General features: G+C 33.7%; 2 protein-coding genes across 2 annotated transcripts; one reads left to right on the plus strand and one right to left on the minus strand.

Annotated features, from left to right (window-relative positions):
* Positions 1–2,172: 2,172 nt before the first annotated feature.
* On the plus strand, positions 2,173–3,497 carry LOC140883660 (uncharacterized). Its single transcript, XM_073290216.1, has 2 exons — positions 2,173–2,406; positions 3,026–3,497. Exon 2 carries the CDS (start codon positions 3,080–3,082, stop codon positions 3,263–3,265), a length of 186 nt encoding a protein of 61 aa, XP_073146317.1. The 5' UTR covers positions 2,173–2,406; positions 3,026–3,079; the 3' UTR covers positions 3,266–3,497.
* Positions 3,498–13,591: 10,094 nt separating this feature from the next.
* LOC140880092 (glycerophosphodiester phosphodiesterase GDPDL3-like) lies at positions 13,592–20,697 on the minus strand. Its single transcript, XM_073284195.1, has 9 exons — positions 20,370–20,697; positions 19,507–19,800; positions 19,214–19,329; positions 18,613–19,114; positions 17,090–17,128; positions 16,668–16,952; positions 16,121–16,263; positions 14,573–15,056; positions 13,592–14,167 (listed from the first exon to the last, which is right to left on the minus strand). The coding sequence occupies exons 1-9, from the start codon at positions 20,470–20,472 to the stop codon at positions 13,875–13,877; spliced, it is 2,259 nt and encodes a 752-aa protein (XP_073140296.1). The 5' UTR covers positions 20,473–20,697; the 3' UTR covers positions 13,592–13,874.
* Between the last annotated feature and the right edge of the window lie 4,124 nt (positions 20,698–24,821).

A 24,821-nucleotide genomic window follows, 5' to 3' on the forward strand; every position in this document is an offset into this window, starting at 1 on the left:
GAAGCACAGTGCCATCACCAACAACAACGTCATCAGAGCCAACATACGGAGCATGCAAGGATAAATTTGAAAAATCAGGCGTCACATGATGAGTGGCTCCAGAGTCGAATATCCAGTCGAACGAAGCAGGAGATGCAGCGGTGTATGCAGCAGTCGACGGACCAGGGAAGCCAGAGACATTGCGAGGCTGACCAGCAAGAGGAACAGTAGTCGTAGTGGGCGCACACTGGAAGTCAGGATAGCGCCGAGCAGAATGTCCCTGGCGGCTGCATAGCTGGCAGCGGCCCAAATAAGGGCGTGAGGGACGCGAGCCCAGGGCCTGAGGGTTCGGCAGGGGCAGTGGCCGAGAATTCCAGGCATCGCCAGGACGGGAACCGGCCGGCGTATGACCAGCCTGGGGCCGGCGGTTGTTGGGGCCCGAGCGATTCACAACATGAGCAGTAGCCGGAAGAGTGATCTGAGAGGCGGTGCGGGCAAGGAGATGAGCCTCATGATTAAGAAGCTTTTCATGAAGTTCCTCAAAGGAGATGGCAGAGTCCTGGGCTTGAATTTCATGAGTCAATTCCTTGTAATCATCATCAAGGTCATGCAGAACCTTGATAGTGAGATCCTCAATATCAAGAGGGGCATTCATGAGTGCATGTTCATCAGCCTTTGTTTTGATAAACTGCATGAACTCAGTGATAGATTGGGAACCTTTCACCGGATAGCGAAGTTGGGTTTTCAGTTGAGTGATGCGACCACGGGATGGTTTTCCATATGTGTTAGCAAGCGTGGTCCAGGCATCAAAGGCAGTGCGTGCGGTGGCAATGAATGGGATCAGAGATGGAGACAACGATCCAATAACGATGTTCAGAATAAGTTGGTCTTGTCGTATCCAGGAATGATAGGCAGGATTGGCGACCTGAATATCGGAGACTGTAATGAGGCGATCAGGACATGGGTGAAAGCCATCAATGAAACTGATCAGATCATGGCCAATGAGTAGAGTCATAACTGGAGACGCCATGAGAGGTAATTAGAAGAGGTCAGCTTCAAGGGCGCATGAGCAGCAACATTGAAGGAGACGGGAGTGTTGAGGGCAGCGGCCGTATTGGTGGTTGTAGCCATAAAGGTGGCCGGCGAAGGGAAAAAAACGATGAAGGTTGGCGGCGGCGGCGGCTAGAAGCTAGGTTTAGTGGCGTAAGCCTTAGGCTTTGATACCATGTAGAAGCGTATGAGAAAATATATTCTGATATTTTTCATCAATGAATGATACATCGTATATTTATATACAACCTAAAGAGATAATGATAAAAGAAAACAAATATAAACAAATATACAAAGATATGCACAATATATGTAAAGATATATTCCAATATTTTATACCCTGAACAATTATTGCTAGAATATCTTGTATTTGTACAATATTTTCATTGTTTTGTACCAATTTTCATCCAAGAAAAAGATGTGGGCTCAGAGAATTTAAACAACTTATTTCTTATAAGGGACTGAACATGTATATGTGTTTGAGTTTAGGGACTGGATGCTAATTTACCCATGGTTTTTATAATACTATATTCATTTAAGTTTTTCTTACATTAAATATTAATCCTCTCACTTGAAAACATATAAGTCAGATAATGAGCATTTTTCTCGTGATCCACATCGAAACAGAGTTTTTATCCCTAAATATCCAGTCAACTACTCCGTCGCATCGCATTTCGTGGAAAACCAGCTAGCTTTGGGTTCGAGTGGCATTCACCCCTAACCACAACTCATTCGCTGATTCTTAAACATCAGTCGGTTCGTACATCCACTTAATTTCACCCAAGCTAAACGTATCATAGCCTTCTCTTATGAAAATTTTGCTAGTGTATGAGATTTTATGGGGTATATATAACTTTAATATCCAATTACTTATAAAATATATATGAAATATTAGATTTCATAGAATCGTTAGATCATGGATGTAATATTTTATTGAAAGTGTGTTATAAAAACTTTTTGCTATTTTTTATTCCATTTATGTAAGAAATATAAAGTTCAAAACTAATTACGAATATAATAACGTGACAAATAAATCTCATTTAGGTTCAGATTAGACGACCGGGCTCGGATCCTTCAATAAAATTGTTTTTAATATAAACTCCTAAAACACAGCAGTAGTACGGAAGTATATCAGCTCACGGATTACCTTTCTATACACTGGCATGTTAATCCCTAAATTTACCTCTCAAACCCTACAACAACCATTTTCCCTCTTAAAATTTATGCAAAAATATTTTGCAATGGCGTGCGTGAATTCGGAAAGATGGATATAGATTTTCAATCTGACCTGGGTTATTTTTGAGACTGGCTCGGATCTTACTTGGGAATTGGCTGTGGCTGTTTCGCTGAAATCCGCTTGTTTCCAGCTGATATCAGGTAAATCTTTATTGTTTGACGAATTCCGTTGGAATAATTTTGATCACACTTACTCTTTTGTTTGTCACATAAACTCATTTTCCAAGATTTTGGTTTTAGATTATTTATTGTTTGATTATATGATATTTGGGGGTTTTTGAATCTACTGATTTTCATGTGGTGAAATATAAAGTGTTCGCTCGGATCTTCTTCGGATTGAATAATTTTGTTTGAGGAATGATTTTCAAAGGTTTGAAGCAATCCCAGACATTTGAAAATGTTGAAATGCTTTGTTTTACTGAAGTTAAAATTCAATCATTTGAAGTCCAAAGTATCCAAACAATTTGATTAACTTCGTACTTTTAGTTTGAACTCTAATCCACCTATTACTTGAATCCAAATGTTCCTTAGCATATTCATTTTTTTTTTTGAAAAAAAGGCTATAAGGCCCACACCCTTGGTCGAGATGTTTTTGCTGAAGAAACTTGGGATGTGTATGGTTTTTCTAAATTGGAACTTTTACCTCCTCACAAATATTAGTCATTGGTTAGTCATTGGTTCTCAACCGGTGTTGTGAGCCCCTTGGCATTTCTTCTTCATGTGCAATGTGAGTGACGATGCATTCCATCTTCTTGTCCAGTTTGATGGGATCAAATTACTTTTATTGAGGATAATTAAAAGCACTGATCATCCAATGGTTTCGTGTTTCCCGTCAACACCAAGGAAATTGGCAGCAACTGTAGCTTTCTTCCTCGCTGGTGGCTCCTTGTTTGCTGTAGGCTTGCATTTGTCATATGTAAATGCTGCTCCTCAACAAGCTCGGATCAAAGCTCGAAGTGACTTTGTCAAAGAACGTTTAAGAAAGAAACATGGGAAGTGATGCAAGTATTATTTATTGATTAACAAGGCCATCAGTTATCCCACTTCATTGTATGCTCTGGAGAAAAACCTTGGCAGATCGAGATCCCTAGTCTCTTGAAATCTTCTGATGTTTTTAAGTTGTAAGAAGACATGGTATAGTGATAATTAAGGCAAAGGACTCAGAGAGAGAGAGCTCTGCGCTAGTGATGAAGTGGCAAAAGCGGATGTAAGAGGATAACCACTGCTGTAATTAGAAATGTATAGGGCATTGAACCGTTCATCTCAATAAGGACCAAGAGACTAGATTGGTTGTGAGATACAGCAATTGAACAGGTACAATCAATACCAGCAGTTGTAGAACGTTTCAATAGGAGTTCAACTCAGCTTAGCCGTTTTTTTTCCTTTACACACATGCACTCTCTGAACAGAACGTGATGTAGTTTTCTTTTCCATCAGACGGCTGTTCCCGTAACTCTACTCTCGACTTGGATTATATATCCAAAAAAAAAAGGTCCGACGAGGCCATTCCACACGCTGCCTAGCAGAGGCGTGGTTATCTGAAGTGGATTCTCTCTTTCTTTTGTAGTAGATGCCGAACCTGCTGTGTCCCATTGACTAAGAAGGGGGCGGGCGCAGCAGCTACATGGACCCCTTCCTTTCCGTTGTTGCCAGCGCTTTCCCGGTCCCAGTCAGTGCACGAGTCTTCTCTTTCAAAGAGCGGGGAAACTACTGATATACCGGGAATTGAGTGTATGATCAGATATCCACGTCAATGGACAATGCTTAACCATTCCTCCCCGGGTACATGTTAGCACGCAGTCACCTGATCGGGTTACCAGTTATATGATGTTGCAACTCTCATTAGACTTCTCATAAATGGGCGTCTCAGCATCCTTGAACATGTTTGATGCTTTGACTGAAATCCCAAGCTATTAAGCTAAGCGCAAGCCATGGAGTTAATAATAGGTAAATGCAAGGCGCCACGGACCTGCCGAACTGGTACAGCAGCCCCGATAAACACTTGAACTGTTCAATTGATCAAAGTTAACTCTTGAAGACTTCAAGAACTCCCAACTGTATCGTGGCATCCAAATTAGTGAGGGAATAACTCCGAAGGTCAGAAAGCTAATGGTACTATTGTATATTGACATTTACTGGAAATAAGAAAAAAAGATACTCTTCCGTATTTTATTTATAAAAAAATCATCTACTGTTTGCCTCGTGATTTTTCAGATTATATTTTATTGTTACTTTTTGTCTATTTTAAGAAATAATATATTTTGGTTACCAATAAAATAGTTATTTCTTATTAGAGAGTATTGGAAAAAGATCGGACTTTTAACTATTTAATCTCTAATAATTTAAACTAGAAATGCAATTTTTTTCCTTGAAAAATTCACACTTCCCATGCATCTATATATATATTTTATATTTTAAATTAAATTATTTTATTGATTAAAATTGTAAAAATATATTCATATTTACTAATCACTATACTATAAAATAAAAATTGTATATCATATATCCAAAAATGTATTCAACATGATATTTGTATTTTATAAATGTAAAGACGCGCGCGCCCACACACACATATATACATATATATCATATTTTAATTTTATTGATATAAATAGTAATATTATAACAGATAAAGAGAAAAACTCATTTATTATATATCTTTTAATATAGATTATTTTGAATATATAATTTATCAATTGGTATATACATGTGTGTATGTGTGTGTGTGTTTTTATTAATTAATAATTATAATGATTTTCCCACAATGAGTGCAATTCTTTTTTTATAATATAAAATTTAAATAAATATAAATTTATGCGTATATTTGAAATAACATAATTTTGAAGAATAAAATGTGTATTTATTTTAATTTAACAAAAACATTGGACTTTAAAATAATTTAGGTAACGGGTAAAATTGACTTTATAACTTGATCATGTATCAATTAAACCATTTTCAATAGTTCATGTACCAATTTAACATTTTATCATAATTCATGTATCAAAATGAATTTTACTCTATATAAAAGTAAACAAGTCTCTAAAAATAACAACTTTATTTTTTCTCGCCTAAACATCAATACTATAAATAGGAAAAACAATTAATGATAGAAGAAAATAATAAAATATTGTGGACAACATGAATTATTGACAAATATTTGACACATATTTCAAGACAAATTGAATGTATGTCTTGGATTTTGTATATATGATCAAGTTATTTTTTAAAAATAATAATAATAATAATAGAGTTAAAAATATATGTAATTAAATTTGATAATTTAATATGAGTTAAAGAATGCAAGGAGGATTTTTGTGCTAAAAAATATGTCAAAAAGAACAAGGTTCTCTCAAAATAAATTTAATAAATTATTGTGGAGAAAATGAATTATTGACAACTATATTTTGACAAACACTCCAAGACAATGAATTGATGTCTTGGATTTTGCATACATGGTCAAGTTACTTTTTTTAAAAAAATAATAGAGTTAAAAGAATAGAAGTAATTGGATTTCATAATTTAATATGAGTTAAAGAATACAAAGATTCTTGTGCAAAAAATATGTCAAAAATAAAAAGGTTAATCACAATTTATAAAAAAAAAATGAATTGTCTAGATATATATTTATATTTGTCACAATAAATATTTAAAAATAAATATAAAATAAAAACATAATGAAGTGTTAAGCGTTTTCGATTTTTTTAAAAAAATTTAAATATGAATCAGTTAATTGAAAATATAATTCTACACTTAAATGTTACATTTTTTATATCATTTCATTTAATTTTGGTAATGATTTTGAGTTTTATATAACTTTCATATATTTTTTTCACGTCTTCTCTAAAATATTAAATAAATATTAGAATTTTCGTGTAATATTTTGTTTTTCAATTTTTTTGAATAATTTAATCTTGAATTTTTTTATATAGTGTATGTCTGTAAGTAGTAGTAGTTATTATTATTATTATTATTATTATTATTATTATTATTATTATTATTATTATTATTATTATTATTATTATTATTATTATTATTATTATTATTATTATTATTATTATTATTATTATTATTAACATTAATTTTATTTTAATCTTTTTTTCACTGTTCTAAAAAATAATTAATTTTTTAATCGATAATTTATTTTATTAATGACAAGAATTTTGAATTTTTAAAAAAAAATTATTTTTTTTGTAAAATTTAGATAGATAAATAAATATTTGATTTTTTAAATATAATTTTCTATTTTTTTTTATTAGTGATCGTTCTACTCAATCAAAATATTGAATATAAGGGTTGAAAAATAATTTGATAAAATATGATGCTATCTTTATTTGTGAATTATCTCAAATCACATAAAATTTCTTTATAATAACATTTAAAATTTAAACATATTCATTATATTATATCAATAAAAAAATTCAAACACTTACACTTATTGATTTTAATATTTAATTACAATATAACACTTCGTGCATTATAAGACTTTTCAAAATTTGAATTAATTCAACTTTTAATCTCAGGACAATTGAAATATAAAAAAATTTAATTTCGGATTCGATTATGATAGTCAATTAAATTTCATTTTGATTTTCGATTATCATCTTTACAACTATAAAATCCTTTCTGTTCTTAAAATTTTATATATATCATGAACATATTTGACTTCTTTTACGAATTCAACAAATTTACTATTTTGTGATTTTTATTTTCAAATCTAAACTATAACATGGAAATCGATGCAAACAAAATTAGAAAATAACATATAATACATCAAAAATAAGAATAATTTTGGTCTTCAATAGTGATGATATCCCAAAAATTTCCTTCCAGCGTGTGTATTCTCCGTCTGTGTTTGCCTGAAAGTCATGGAAAAAACAGGTTAGGGGCGCCAGGATTTCTTTCGGCATGACCCCTCCGATGCCTAAGTCAGGCAGAGAAACATGGGAGAAAACTAGAAAAAAACGTGAGAGAACATCATGGGGAAGAAAGTGTCTCTTCCCACGTTACCTGTCATCAAGAAGAGAACAGTCTATATAATAAAAACTTCTCTGTCCTTCAGATAGTTGAGAACGTGTGTTCATGTCAGACGTGCAGTCGCTAGTGTAAGCCCATAACTCAAAGGGCAAGGCCCATGATCTGATTGGATGCGGCCCATGATCACATAATACTGACAAGTCCAAGCCCGATTGTAGATAGTGAATATATGCGAGGCCCATATCCAATAATAATTGCAGGACATCACTTACCACCAATAATATGCTTGTTATCACATATCCCGATCTAAGTTCATGCGAAAAAATAAATATATCCCGAGATATTAGACGATATCTCGGGATATATCCCATAACATCGCTACACCCCCCTTAAGAAGTCGGGCTAGAGTCACCACTCGCTGTCCCGATTTGTTCACTTCCTCCATGAACTTAGACAAGAATGCACCAATCACCCTCCTGAATCGATCAGTCAGGTAAGAAGATTCCATGCATGCAAGGCCGAGAGAATGGCCATGGACTTGTGTTTGACGAGGGGTCGAATTAATATAATAACTGTTGAAGAACATAAAATCCTCGAGGTTGAATCGATATAGTCGTTGGTGAGTAAATGATCAAATAATCTCTCATGCCAAGTCAATAGACTTGTAGTGCCGAATGCATCGGGCTTTGGTAAGTGCCGGGGCATGAAACCTCTCGGGCTTATATAATGTCAAGGGCTTATATATGCCTTGGGCTTGAATGGGTGCCGGGGCCTGGAACCTCCCGGGCTTATATAATGCCAAGGGCTTATATATGCTTTGGGCTTGAATGAGTGCCGGGGCCTGGAACCTCTCGGGCTTATATAATGCCAAGGGCTTATATATGCCTTGGGCTTGAATGGGTGCCGGGGCCTGGAACCTCCCGGGCTTATATAGGTGTCGGGGCATGGAACCTCCCGGGCTTTATAGAGTGCCAAGGGTTAGAATCTCTTGGGCTTTGTAAGTGCCGGGGCATGGAACCTCCCGGGCTTATAGAGTGTCAAGGGCTTATATATGCCTTGGGCTTGTAGGATGCCGGGGCGTGGAACCTCCCGGGCTTATATATGTCTTGGGCTTGAATGGGTGCCGGGGCCTGGAACCTCCCGGGCTTATATAATGCCAAGGGCTTATATATGCCTTGGGCTTGAATGGGTGCCGGGGCCTGGAACCTCCCGGGCTTATATAATGTCAAGGGCATATATGCCTTGGGCTTGAATGGGTGCCGGGGCCTGGAACCTCCCGGGCTTATATAATGCCAAGGCTTATATATGCCTTGGGATTGAATAGATGCCGGGGCCTAGAACCTCCCGGACTTTGGATGCCATGGCGTATACAGTGTCATGGGCTTTTCTGGACTGCCATGGCGGAGATATTGCCATGGGCTTTTAAATGACTGCCCGGGCCTTGAAACTCCGGGACTTTAAATAAAGATCTCAGGGCCTTACTGCTAGATTGCATGCCCGATAAATAAATCCTGACGGGGCTTCTTGCTAGATTGCATGCCCGAGAAATAAATCTGGCGAGGCTTACTGCTAGATCGCATGCCCGATAAATAAATCATGGCGGGCCTTACTGCTAGATTGCATGCCCGAGAAATAAATCCTAGCGGGGCTTACTGCTAGATCGCGTGCTCGAGTAATAAATCCTGGAGGGGCTTACTGCTGATTGCATGCCCGAGTAATAAATTCTGGCGGGGCTTACTGCTAGATCGCATGCCCGAGTAATAAATCCTGGCGGGGCTTACTGCTAGATCGCATGCCCGAGAAATAAATCCTAGCGGGGCTTACTGCTAGATCGCATGCCCGAGTAATAAATCCTGTAGGGGCTTACTGCAGATTGCATGACCGAGTAATAAATTCTGGCGGGGCTTACTGCTAGATCGCATGCCCGAGTAATTAATCCTGGCGGGGCTTACTGCTAGATCGCATGCCCGAGTAATAAATTCTGACAGGGCTTACTGCTAGATCGCATGCCCGAGTAATAAATCCTGACGGGGCTTACTGCAGATTGCATGCCCGATAAATGAATCCTGGCGAGGCTTACTGCTAGATTGCATGCCGAGGCTCAATGTGCGTGCAAGAAAACATGAGAACAAGGCAAAAAAGAATCCTTGCACGTGCAGCCTATCTCATGAATGTGGATCCACTTCTCATTTTCCGATGCATTTCATGATTTTCATGAATTCATTCTTATTGATTTGGGAAATATAATACCGATAATCTTTAAGCACCACTCAGCCAATGAGGTAAGATATATAGAACAAGTTGAAAAAGTCAAATTCTTGTGCCACATAAATTGGACTTTTGCACTATCCAAAAACACGAGAATGACTAATCAAATAATTACCAATTTGGCAGTAGTCTCACCCACCTAGCACCTTCAATAAATATCCGATCCTACAAAATGCATTGGCTTAACATAATGGCGTAAATAATTAAATCCAAACCATATCCCCAATATGCAATTTAATTAATTGCATTCAATCGGCCTTTCTTGTCCTTTTCACCAATCCATATTATTTTGTTAGTCACATGAAAGATAGTCTTGTCATATTATATGTGAATAAATTTAGATAATGTAGAAATACTTATCTTGCTGTGAACTCCAGATTCTGAGAACCCAAGAATATTTGAAGTTTTGTTTCTCGACAGCCCTTAGCCACGAGTTCGCAACTAGGAACCCGTAAAAAATTCTGGACTTCAATTTCTAGCTTCAACCCACGCCCAAACAAGAGAGACCGGCCTGAGAAAAGTTGTAGCTCGCGAAAAGAAGCTCGGCGCAGGGTTCTAACTTTCTTGCCAATGTCTCCTCAAGCTGTTGTGCCCTTACCTTGCAACCTGCACAAAATGTGAGCAAGGGGGAAGAAAACAACAACAAGAACGATGGAATAGCAACTAAGAGGACTTCGTAAGCATCCAAAGATCAATCCCAGGTAGAGCGCACAGAAGCACCCAAAACCCAGCCGCTAGAATAGACCACCGTTGTCTCTGTCCGCCGGAGCAGTAACATCGACGCAAGACAGGTAAACCCGAGCAAACAATATCCAGCCAAAATACGAAGTAGTAGAAATCCGATATAATATTGTAAAAGCAGAGCCAGAGATATAAGAAAGTCATCGCCAAACACCCTGCCTCTCATATCCATAAAATCCCAAGAATATTCGATATGAAGCGGTATAAGATTTCACCCAATAAAAAATTCATATTTTTGAGCAATTTAGCATAATTGCTCTGTCCAATATTGGATTGTATTAACATGATGAAGTAAGAAAACTTATCTTCGTTAAGCTGTACCAAGCTTGCTATCAAGGAACCGAGAACGCCTGACCAGCAAGATGTCGGGCTAATACCAAGTTATCCCAGGAATAAAAATGATTTAACATGAGCTCGAGAAAAAGACACCGAGCATATTAAATTGTGCCATTAAAATTTGTCATAGTTTTCTTTAAAATCATAATCCACTAGTCGAATATGTTCCAAGTTAAAGCATGAAGCAGTACAAAATTATTTGATTGGGCAATCAAAAGTATGTGCTAGAATGACACAAAATGGAACATTGCTCCACGAGGAATTCCACTACCATTTGAGCAAGTTCAACCACATTGATTTTTTTAAATGAAAATTCAAGTCAATCGGCCACTTGCTTCCAAAATCTCAATCTTGCTAGATCAAGATGCGAAAAGTACAAATCACATGCTTGACTTTCCTAGATCCTTGTGTTGGAATTTTTTGAAGATTCAGTATAAATTTGGAGGTACTGAATAATTATGTCTCACATATTTCATGAATTCAAACCAATATATGCATGACTCGGTGAGTATATCCCTTGATGTGATATGCAATCTCTATAAATTACATACTAGTCCTAATATAATTAAGCATTGTAAAAGCAATACTTATCTGTTGTTGCAAGTCAATGATGAGCAAGAGATGAGAGTCTCCAATAGATGACCTCTATCCATTGAAAAGGCAGAAACGAACTGAAATCTTACTCATGTTCGCATAAACATTTCAGATAGAGCCAACATAAATTCATTAACCCGTATTCGATCAACTCGCATTGGACCAAAATTCTTTCCAATGAAACAATGCTTTGGGTTCTGCCCCTGCACTCGAACGGCAGTGATAGAAGCCATTAACTCAAGCACTTGGCGGGCATAAGTATGTAACCCGAAGTGCAGCAGCAGGGTAGTGATTAAAATGACTCCAACGCATTACAAACAATTCCAAAAACACTCCAAAGCCGAACCCAAGCAACCCCAAACACAGCAGCAAACCGAATGACCAGATAAAAATACAAGAACCTTAAATCTGCTCAGATTCGCAATCTCATTGAGCAGCAGAAAGAACGAGAGAGATGAATCCCCTTCGAGCTGCAGGAGATGCCATGATGGTATGGGCCATAAAATTCGAGATTTAAGCAACAAAATCGATCAAATGCGCTTGAGAAAGCAACAAAAATTGATGGAAGGAGCTGAAGAAAGCTCTTAAAGTTACGCTTTTTCTTTTTCAGTGGGAGAAAGAAAAAGGAGAAATTCAATCCACGTCTCAAACTCAATTTCCCACATACGGGCGTCAATGGTCATATCCCAAAAATTTTCTACCAGCGTGTGTATTCTTCGTCTGTGTTTGCCTGAAAGTCATGGAAAAAACAGGTTAGGGGCGCCAGGATTTTTTTCGGCATGACCCCTCCGATGCCTAAGTCAGGCAGAGAAACATGGGAGAAAACTAGAAGAAAACGTGAGAGAACATCACGGGGAAGAAAGTGTCTCTTCCCACGTTACCAGTCATCAAGAAGAGAACAGTCTATATAATAAAACTTCCCAGTCCTTCAGATAGTTGAGAACGTGTGTTCATGTCAGACGTGTAGTCCCTAGTGTAAGCCCATAACTCAAAGGGCAAGGCCCATGATCTGATTGGATGCGGCCCATGATCACATAATACTGACAAGTCCAAGCCCGATTGTAGATAGTGAATATATGCGAGGCCCATATCCAATAATAATTGCAGGACATCACTTACCACCAATAATATGCTTGTTATCACATATCCCGATCTAAGTTCATGCGAAAAAATAAATATATCCCGAGATATTAGACGATATCTCGGGATATATCCCATAACATCAAATAGTATAATATTTTATTTGCTAATTTTGTTTGCATCAAAAATAAGAATAATTTTGGTCTTCAATAGTATAATATTTTTTACTCATTTTTTCCTCGGGATAAAATTAAAATAATAGTATTGAATAAAATTGTTTTCTAAAAAAATGTGAAATTTATGGATAGTATAAAATAATGAAGTCGTCGTGTCATGTTATAAATTTAAGTTTCATTGCAAAATCCAAAAGAAAAGTTAAAATCCAATTAATATCACATTTCAACGATATAAAATTATTTAAATAATATCATGAAAAAATGTTAGTTTCTCCTATTGAGTCAAACATCTTACAATTTAGGATATTTTCTTGAAATTTTGAACAAAAATTTGATGATCAAATGGTGTAGTTATGAATAAAAATATGTGAGAAAAGAAAAAATAATGAAAAGAATACCTTATATTTTTAAACAAAATATCAAAACAAAATAAAACATGATCTACGATAAACTTTTTTTGAGATTTCGAAACTTAATATCCAGAAAAATATAATCCAGAAAAAATGATTCGTTAAAATATAATGATTTTTCATCCGAACATGTATATAATCAAAATAATTAAATTGTTAAAAGCAATGAAGAAAAAACTTTTTCAAAAATAATATACACAATCATGATTATATACTATTTTCAAAAATAAAATGTTAAAAAGAATTTTAAAAATTAAATATGTAATTTTTTTGAAAAAATATATATATTTTTTATTTTTTTTTCAAATTCACATGTCAAGGTGAATTTTTGGTACATTGAATACCAGCATATTGATATTATTATGTATTTTTAATCAAAAGTGTGTGATCTTAAAATTTCGATATATAATAAAAATAACTAGAAAAAGTCGACGAAAATTATTGTACTAATGAATTATTTCAAAATTTTGAAATTAATTTTTTTTGTTTTCTAATTGTACATATTATAATCAATTTATTTGTATTTCAATTAGTTATCCAATAGTTCATACATATTATATTTTTATCACAAATTACATAAAATAACATGTCGTCGCACGAATAAAATAGGAGTTTCTATATTATGTAGAGCTAAATTTAAATAACATTTATTTCCCTAATGCAAAATTGTGTAACTTTTAGCAGCCAAAATTTAAAATTTTATTTATGTAGAAATTCTAAATGATGGGCATACTCAAACGACAGAACTAAAGAAGTATGAATTCACACCAAAATAATTATTAATACAAAATTTACAACGGAAAACAAGGTCCACAGTAAACGAAGAACAATTAACATCCACACATTAAACAACTCCATTCCCTAACTAAGAAGATATCCAATTAAATCATATATATTGGCCAAAAACCATAATACCTACAAGATCGATCGACAGGAGAAATGATCATCCGAGTTCACTAGCCGTGTAAGAAGCTCAACAATATCAGATGTAAAATAGGCAGGGGTCGATGGTCAATAATCGTGCATAATCTCAGGATAGCATAATTGCTGCAAGAACAATAGCAATGACACTCAGGACCGTGCTGGCCACCACAGAAGACTGCCCATTCCGTGTGGTCGGTCCAGGTGCCGTAGAACCATCACCACCAGTGTTCACCTCCGGCTTTATGGCAGGAGGTAGAGGAGGCTCGACGATGTCACTCTCTGTAAGGACTGGATTCGGAGCCTGAGCTGGAGGCATAGTTGACATAAGTGGGAGAAGGCCTCCTGGCTGGACTGGAGTCATGTACGCGGGTAAATCTTTATACCCTAAACATCTGTTTCCTGTACATCAGACCAAAAAGTTCGATTCAAAGTGGAAGAAAATTCAATATAAAGTGATCCATAGTCAAACGAAATAAAGATTGGTTACGCAATAATAACGAACTTTAAGGATGTGCAGTCGACCATTTTATTAAATTGGGCTACGGGTGAACAAATACAAATAAGAAGTTTCAACAGGATCATGATTTGACTGGTGTTAAATATTTCTTCTATGTCCATTATTCAATGAATTCAATTTCATTAAAAAAGCCAGAACATCCCAATCATAATGGTTATATGCAAATGCATTGCTGATGAACATGAAGACACAAGCATTTACTAGCAATGTATGTATAACAAAATCACAACCTCAAATAATAAACAAGAAGAAGAGGAGGAAATATAAGCATTTAAGGTTGAACTTACTTCTGTATTTAGCAGCGGTAGCAGGGTAGTCGGAGATCACACCATTAACACCCATATAAGAAACATATTGGTTCGTCTCCACATATGCATCAGAGAAGAAGTCCCATGGCTGAGATACAAACTCGTTTCGGAACAATCGGACATAGACGGGTAGACCAAAAGCCTGCAATGTTGGCACAACATTTGTTTCACCCACGAGGAAGGCCAGATCAGTTGGAAAGACAGATCTTTTACTAATGACCACTGAGCTAGCAAATTTCTTTATCTCCAAAATGGTTGAGTTTAAAATCTCGCGAACGTCCTCATCAACTTGGTAAACAAGTTCATAATCACTGCTGCTTTTGAACTTCTTCAGCACTGCACTATCGCTAGATTGTATCATAATCTTCTTTCCTTTCTGATTCCTGTAACCAGATTTGCTCAAAGTATCCAAAACTGCATCGGTTACACTTAGTCCCTGGTTCTGAGCTAAATACGCAGCATTCTGCTCGAAGGAATAAAAATGAAATGCCTTCTTTCTCAGAATTATTGTCAAAATAGAAAAGTTTTCTACTTAAGACTGGAGAGTCGGGGTGAAATATTAAATAAGAGAATAGTAAAAACAAATGACATCATTCATCCCCTCCAAATAAATCAAGTTATAAACCCACAAGAATGATAGTTTAAAAACTTAAGAAATTCATATCAAAATAGGCATGGGCAAAAGAACAAAGGCGTTGAGACATTAGTCATGTTTTCCAAGAAGTCAGAACTCTTTGGAGCACTAATGTTTCACAAAAGATTGTGCACATATTGGCTATGTTAAGAGATCCGCCCAACAGGCAACAAGTCAACTCATGGAAGTGAATTTTGTAAGATTACTGAGCGGAACATTATTTATTTAATTAAGGATAGTTTTATTTCGCACGCTTTGTTTGCCTACACGTCGATAAAGATCTTGATATTACATGTTAAGCATATCTGCACGGTTGTGCATCATTATGGAACACATTGCTTTAGTGACTGCATTTTCTAAATTCATTGCAGGTCAACATAATATCTAATAAGAAGAATATTAACTTGCTCACTAGAGATTATTTTTACGTTTCAACACTTGAATCCGACGGAGGCGTTAAAACACAGATTCAGATCCAGCACCATTTAGGCTATGTTTGGTTGGATTATTAATAATCCATGTATAGATTTACCCTATCTAATCCTACGTTCTTTTCATCATATTATCTATCTATCTTTTAATTATAATTTTACATCAATCAAATTATTAATTATTTATCTTACATCAATCAAATCATTAAATTCAAATTACTATATTACCCCTTATAAATAATTTTATTTATATTTTATTTAATATTAAAAGGATAAAATAGTAATTTATCATTTTTATATAAAATTTTATCAATCAAATCAAATCAACTATAATCTATCAATCAAATCAAATATTATATTCACTATCATTTTTTATTTATTTTTTATTATAATACATTACTAATCTATATATTATTTTTCCCATCATCCGTACCAAATATAGCCTTATATGATTACACTCACCTCTATGCTGATCAAGACTCCAGATACAGAAGATGCATTACTTGCAAATACCAGAAAATCAGACAGTTGCATCAAGTTCCCATCGTTCTTGGCTCTTGGATTTCGGAACAGCGAGAAATTTGTGTAAGGATTGGAAATAGCAGCTGCAATTCAAAGAAAACATGCCTTTGAGCAACTTCACACAGGCATCCTTCTATGAATATTAAGATGGCTGATATCTTAGGATATGCTAGTAACTGAGAAACTTTATAATTAATAGAAGTTAATCCAACTAAAAAGATGGGCAATTGTCTTGATGAAGCATCATATGCTCCTTGGATCTCAAATCTGGAGCAAACCTCAAATAAAAAAATTGCCGTTTTCAAGTTCGTAACTAAGTTCTGTCTATTTTCACTTCATGGGAAACATTTATATAACTGACGGTTTGAAACTAAACCCCCAAGCTTATTAACTTAGCAGCTCTAGAAGTCAGCCATTCCGTATGCAAGTATGTGCATTATCTCTAACTAACTTGCAGTAATACTAAATCAGTTACAAGTTCACTTACGCTTCAAGCCACTGATTTCGGTCCATGTGAGATTATAAGCAAAAATTCCACTCGCAATACCAAGGTCTGGGTTATCTGTTGCGCGGTTAATATAGTTTGACTCGGCAACATTTGTTCTGTCTCTGAGGTTGATAGATCCCAAACAGAAAGGCATCCCATCATTTGTTATTTGAACAGGACAATCAAGTATGTCCACACCATCTGATACAGCTTTGCCATATGCCTTATCAGTACAACCAGGAAAGTCCCCACTTGCTCCCTCAGATGAGATAATCGAAAAATTTACTGAAATTATGGCAGGGTAAAGCAAAGCTATCAATAAGGACAGTTCAAAAGTTGCACAAGCGTTATGCAGAAACCAAGTGAAATAAAAAAGGACATTTCCAACTGGATACCAAAGAAATGCAAGCATAAATGCATACCTTGCACTTTCGCATTTTGACCCAAGTGCGAAAAACAATCTGCAATGAGAAAAAAACCATCCAACACCAAATGAGGAAATAAAAAGATTACTATTTACTAATTTAGAGATGCAAATTCAATGTTCTAAGTAGTACGAGCCACGAGCATCATCGATTTTAAGTTTATTTTGTAAATTCAACTCAATATAAGACAAGAAACATATTTCAAAACACTATCTGCCCTGGGTTTAAAAATCAAGCAAAACAAACAAGAACAAAAACAAAAACGATTAAATTCGGGCCTGAATCTTTGAATTCAATTAAACAAAGCAAACAAGAACAAAAACATTAGAATATAGTTATATTCCGGCCTGAATCTTTGAATTCGATTAAAGCACAAACCTTAGGCATCTACGGAATTAATAAAGGTTTTAACGTTTGATGAATTCCTTAACCAGAAGAGAATCCTTTCCAATTTATTGCTAAAATATAAAATATGATCTTTAATAATTCTCACCTATGTGTCTACGGGTATAGAACTCCATGTGTGGTGGCTAAATGAGCTTAAAATAGGATTTAATTGAGCCCATAACATGTACTTAATGATTATGTCTGAAAATAATAAGTAACAAGCACGAATGAGGGCCATAAAAAACTTGATTAGCCCCTACTTGAAATACATTATTACACATCATCCATGAATTGATTAATTGGAATTTAAAATCCTATTTGCACCCATAACATACTCTAAATAATTAAATCCAAAACTTGTAAGAAACAAGAAAGAATGAGAGCCATAAAATAACTTAATTAGCCCCTCGCCAAAATACATTATTTATTACTCATAAACCAGGAATTATTTAATTTGAATTTCAAACCCTAACCTTTCAATTTTCGGGCTCGCTTTATATCTATCCTGAATTGATATTTATTATTTCATGACATTGACTTCTTCCAATCCAAAACGTATTAACACCTTGAACGGTTCACTGTTCACGGTGCAGATTACATTAGAAAACTTGACACTGTTTCATTTGCATCAAGTAGTGGTTCATCTAACAAGTTTAGCCGGCACATATCAACTAATAAGAATTTTACCAGATAGAGATGTTATGCAATTGAATCAAGAGGCATCTATTGGATTTTAAAATCTTTTTCTTCTATTCATTTTTTTGGCTTGTTTTACTACCAAATCAAGAGTAGGAAAAATGCAGTTTGCCCCAAAGTGAAATTAATAAACTAAAAATATATAATAAAAAAAACTTCAAAATAAATCCAAAAACACAGATGAAACAAAATATAAGTGGAGAACCCAAAACGCTGATCATAGATTCATAACGTATAAGAGATGCAATTCGTAAAGCAGGACCATGTGCAATAAAGTCAGAAGTTCAGATAGCAGATTATGGTAATGTAAAAATTGTCATAATGTTGAACATGTGAAAATAAGCAAGCCAGAACAATAAGGGTTTTTTGAGAGCCTTTGCTTAATGCATTTTCTATTTAAGAACATCATACACAATTTATATGAGATTATTTCTTACCTATGGTAGCAGATGGAGTAATGGGATAGTCAGACAGCACACCATCAACCGAAAAGTTACCATTGTCAATATACGAGAGATACTCGGTCACAGGATCGTAGCTGTAATCGTAAGGCAAAGTTGCATCATTCGCAAAATTGGATACATAAACTTCAAGACCAGCTTTATGAGCATCCAGCACAAGAGGGTTAGGTTTCAACAAGTATAGACTGTTGTCCACTGGCAATATGTACGACTTAGGAACAAGAATTCCTGCGGCGAAGGTTTTAATAAGTGTAAGATTACTCAAGAAGGAGCCGTATGTTTGATTGGTCGAAGGCTCCACAACATCACTCCCCAGAAGTTGAAATATGAGCTTAGTAGGCGTCGATCTGAACCTCGGTGCGATACTTCTAAGGAAGTTCACCTCCGGCGACGAAATATAATTAACAATCAAGCTTTTAGAAAGAGAAATAACAAAATTTCTCACACTCAGATTATGCTGGCTGAAAAATATATCATGCTGCACAAGGTTTTGATGTGAAGTAACAATAATTAGAACTTTGAAAATAAAAATAATATAAATTAAGCTTGCAATCAAGAATGATTCAATAGCACCTACCTGAATATTTAACCATAATCCTGCTGGATTTGTAAGGTTAACCACGTTATCAACTGTGAGAATTTGCATTTGTCTACCATCGAAATTTGGGGGCCGAGAAAAAATCCTTTGTATCACTGTCCCATGTATAAAAGAGCTTCAAAAATTTTTGCAACATCTAACTTACAAAGCTATAACTTAATACTTTCATTTTGGCTTAAAATTTTGGTTTACAAGATTAAAAAAATAACCCAGTAACACCAGTAGTAAATAGACAATGTAAAACATATTGATGACTGCTTAATCGAACTTACGATTGACAGGCGCTAGTTCATCAAGGGAGAAATCAACAGAAAACCATCCTTTTAAGGGGTTCCCATTCACAGTGTAGGTATTGCCCCTTTTTGGGTAAACATCTCCCACGTCAGAAGCATTTTGTAGCATAATATCTGGAAAGCAGATTCCAAATCCATCTTTTGTAAGTTGAAGATCACACCATACATGCAAATTCGGTAACCCAATTTGCACCGCAAGTGCATACGCTAAATAACTGGAATCTGGGAAAATCCCAGAGAATCCACCTCTTGCAATGACCAGAGGTTGATCTCCTGCGATAACATACACCATACACAAGTTAGTGCAAATTAACAACTAGCAGAATTATTACATTTTGCTGACAATCTGCCGGACTCCATGAAGACAAGTTTCATTCATCTGACTCGAGGACACTCCCATTTTTTGAATCATGAGAGGATTTTGGAATCAAAACACGATTATCCAGATTCACGGAAGTCATCAACTTTAAGGTGCCTTTTAGGTAGCGTTTGGAAATCCTTTAAAAAGTGACTCAAGTTTTCTTTTACAAAATTTTCATAATCATAATTTTTAAGCATTTCTAAACACTACCTTCCTCAGGTGAAAATTTATCTGCCTTGGAAAACCATCCATGCTCACATAAAACACAAATTTTCTGAAAGAGTCGCACAAGTTTGTTCCAGTTTCCAATTATAGATTTGCCAAAGACAAAATGAGTGCCCAAATAAAAGAAAGAAAACCTTAACATCCACCTTTCTCAAGCAGATGGAAAATGATTTATTTCTGGAGTAGAAAATGCAGATAAACTCAAATACAGCTCACAAAAACGCACAGACATTGCTACACAATGGAGATCTCGTACCCTTAATAGTTTGCCATCTAGATCTCTGCGCAGCAACCAACGCCGCCGAAGAGCAAACCAGGAGAACCGAAAACAAGCAAGCAACTGGCCGTAGCTCCCACATTTCCGGCGCAACTCCCGGCGGTGAAATCCTTCAAAAACCGAGGTACCACAGCTCACCGGAGCTTCCAGACACCGCCAACTGCAGAAATCGAAGCAGAGCAACGATGATTCGCAGTAAATCTGCAGATTCTAGCTCCTAGAATGGCTTAAAAAGAAGAAGAAAAATTCAGGTGAGGGAGTTGAAAATTTGTGTTCAATGCCCAGCTTGCACGTTTGAGTGGGCTTTTTGAGGTCATGGATGTATTTATTATTATTTATTTATTGGGCAAATCGTAATTTTAATTGTATAATTGGGTGTGTAATCTATTGAAATTATAAATTTATGTCAAATATAATAATGAAAATTTATTTATATTGAGATAATTTTATAATTTTAACGGTATAACTTATACATGTAACATTTTTTTTAATTTATTTATTGGTTTGTGGAAAAACAATTAATAAAATGTTGTTGATAATGAGACTGAGTTGTCAGCATGTTTTGTCTGAAGCTCTATTTGGCAGCTGTCCTGTCCCGAGCCGCGGCGCGCTGAATCGGTCCGAATACGTTAAATCTTCTTTTAATTTAGTTTAACTAATTAATTTGGGTATCTAATCCTGTTTATTAATTTAATGATCTGTCTTTGCATTAAATTGGCAGCATTAAAAACTACCTACTCTTAACGTTATTGCTCGATTTGGGTCAGGGAAAATCAATGCGTTACTTTTTGCTATCTGCGGTAGAACTTTGTGGTAATTATGTTCAACAATTTAAGGAATTTTTCGTTATATATGCGACAATGTATCTTATACTCGAAAATAATGATGGGTTACATATAGTATTGTTTGTTTAATGCGTGAATAATTTGGATAGATTATCAATAATGTTATGATACAACATCGAATGTTGTGTGTGTTAGACTAATTACGAGAGATGAAATTTTACGCAGATGTTTTAGATCTGGATTAAAATGTTTCAGCTATATTTTATTGGCAAGGTGTGAAATGGTTTTAATATAATTAATATTTGGTTCGATGAGTTCATTTGGTTATAGGGTTTTTTTATTTATGTTATCTATCAGTGTCATGAATCATGATAATAGTTTTATTTTTTTCTTTCTTTCTTCTTTTTTTTTCTTTCTCTTGTGTTTCTTTATAATGATTTGGTGTATATCTGTACCATTAAGCATAACTAACTTTAGTATTTTCGGGGGCAAAATCTCGGTTCAATCCTAAATGTTTGGACAAATTCCCGATTCATTCCTAAATGTTTCCTAAAAGTTTTCGGTTCAATCCTAAATGTTTATACGTTCCCGGTTTGGTCCTAAATGTTTCCTAAAAGTTTCCGGTTCAGTCCTAAATATTTTTACATTGCCGATTTTGTGCCAAATATTTCTCAAAATTTCCCGGTTTGATCTTTCCATCTACTCGTGTGTTAAAACTAACACCACGTAGTGTTATATCATTTATGATTGAGTTTTATATTATTTATTATATATTTAACATTAAACAAGTTTTAAATAAAACACAAATTTGTTAGAGTTTTTATCCAAATTTAAATCAATTTTACACAATGTTCAAAATGAAAATATTAAATTCATGATGCTACAAAATAAAAACTTAAATAAAATAAACAAAACTTTAGGAATTAAAATTTAATGATGTTATTTCACATTTCTATTAATTTTGATATATTCTCATTCATGATGCTTGCACATTTAAGAAAAAATTTGGAGGTTGGAAAAAGATATATATCTTTTTAAAACTCTTTTTATAATTTAAATAATTAGTATTTGAGAAAAATTTACTATTAAATAAAACTTAATTTCATATCACTACTTTAACAGTGGTTAAATAATTCATTATATTTTTTCAATTGTTAACCATAAGTATTTTTCTCTTGAAAAATTTATTGAAAATTTCAAATATTTTGTGAAATAAGTAATACTAGTTATTTGCTAAAATATTTGTTTATTTGTTTGTGATTGATAATATTTTTAACTATAAGATTGCATGGTTCAATTATTTTTTTATTCTATAATTTTATTTTGCATAATTTATATTATATTTTCATTTGGAATAAATTATTGTTCATTTATTATTATTATTATTATTATTATTATTATTACCTTCTATTTTATTTAACTTTTTCTTTTGTTTGTAAGTTTTTTTATCACGCTTTGTTTGTAGATGGAAGGACCAAACCGAAAAATTTTGAAAAATATTTAGGACGAAATCTGGAACGTAAAATATTTAGAACTGAATTGAAAACTTTTTAAAACATTTGGGACCAAACCGGAAACATAAAAACATTTAGAACTGAACCGGGAATTTTTGAAAAACATTTGGGACCAACCGGAAATGTTCAAATATTTAGGACTGAACCGAGAATGTGTTCAAATATTTAGGACTGAACCGGGATTTTCCCCTATTTTCGGTTTAACATGTTTTAAGTACCCAAATTATTCTTATCAAAATACTAAAATACCAAATTTTTATTTAAGACAAAATTACAATAAAATCTTGTTCTAGTAAATTCGTACTTATCCACTTACAAAAATCTTTTAAATTTATTAAATTTATATTAAAATTTTAACATTATAAGTTATCAAGTTGGGATATTTATTTCTTTTTTTTTTTACATGGATAATTATTTTAACTGTGTAATTATGTGATGTGTGCAATAAGACATTAGTTTTAATAATAAAATAACCCTTGCATCACAATGAATATATATGCTTCATATGTTTTCTCTCTTATTATTTTAGGACAAATAAAGAAATAATAATGAATAAAATAGGGTTAATCTCGTGGAGTCGCAATTAACCCAATTGAAGCAAAAATAAACTCGAAATTAAATATAATCGGTTGAATAACCTAAGTTACGTTTGGACGAGAGGATTTCAAACCCATGGATTTCGATTGCAATTTTATTGTTAGCAACGAAATATAAAAGAAATCTTAAATTCATAAGAGGATGTTTGGTTGAGTAGCTTATAAGTTGTTTTTAAAAAAGTGACGGTGACCTTATTTTTTGAAAAATATTTTATTTTAAGATTCTGTCTCTCCAAAATATCTTTAAATATTTTCATAAATTTCCATCATATCTAACAACCATTAAATATTAAATATTATTTTAAAAAAAAATTCAAATAACATAAATTTTTCTAAATTAAAATATTAAAATAGTTTTACTTTTTTAATATAAGTTTATTCTAAAACTATTTTCGTATATGTATTACTCGTTGCATTATTTTCATAGCATTATACTCGTTTTGGTAATTTTAACAATAAAAATATCTTATAATACCAAACATATCAACATATTTAAGTTATTTAAAATAAGTTTACCCAAACACTTTAACAGATTATTTTTAAAATAAGTCATAACAGCTTATAAGGTAATAAAATAGCTTATAAGATCATAAAACAACTTTTAAACTCATTTTAATAAGATTAGTCAAACACTATCTTAGTTATTTACATATTACGTATATGGATTAAAATAGATTTCAGATTATCATATTATTGGATGAACTTAAGGTTCGCTTGAATAAAAATGTTTTAAATCCATGGATTTCTATTACCATTATCATATTATTGGATGAACTTAAGGTTCGCTTGGATAAAAGTGTTTTAAATCCATGGATTTCGATTACTATTTTAGTTGTAATAATTAAACACAGAGAAATCTTAAATATATAACTTAGCTATTTACATGTTAGTTAAATGAATTAAAATAGATTCCAAATGACCACTTTATTAGATGAACTTAAAATACATCTTAATTATCATGAATTACCATGTAAACATAAAAGAAGTGGATTTGATTTTTATGGTGTTACTTCTCTGAACAAAAAAAAGACAAAAATACATTTGAATTTATGGATTTGAAATACTTTCATCCAAGCGCAACCTAAAATTCATCATAATTAACATGAATTATTATATGACATGAAAGGAGTTGATGATGTTTATGGTGTTACTTCTCTAAACAACTAAAATATATTTCAAATCTATGAATTTTGATTAAAATTTTATTTATTTAACTATTTTATTTAATTAGTTATATTTTTTTTAATTTTATTTAATTAGTTATAATTATAATCAAACAACATATATAAATTAAACCACTGCATTAATTAATCGATGCAGTGGTCATGTGAAATGTCGTTAAAATTTTAACATATTTCAAGATAAATTATAGTGAATATATCAACATTGAATATCAACGTAAATTATTTGGTACTGTCAAACCAATATTTTTCTTCAGTTTAAACTCAAATTAAAACCAAATGTAACTTGTACAAAAAGCAAAGGAAAACAAAATAAATGGAATAAAAATTTCAAAACTTGCATCAGCTCATGCAA

Source organism: Henckelia pumila, chromosome 2 (genome assembly GCF_033568475.1).
Source record: "Henckelia pumila isolate YLH828 chromosome 2, ASM3356847v2, whole genome shotgun sequence".
Classification (NCBI taxonomy): Eukaryota; Viridiplantae; Streptophyta; class Magnoliopsida; order Lamiales; family Gesneriaceae; genus Henckelia; species Henckelia pumila.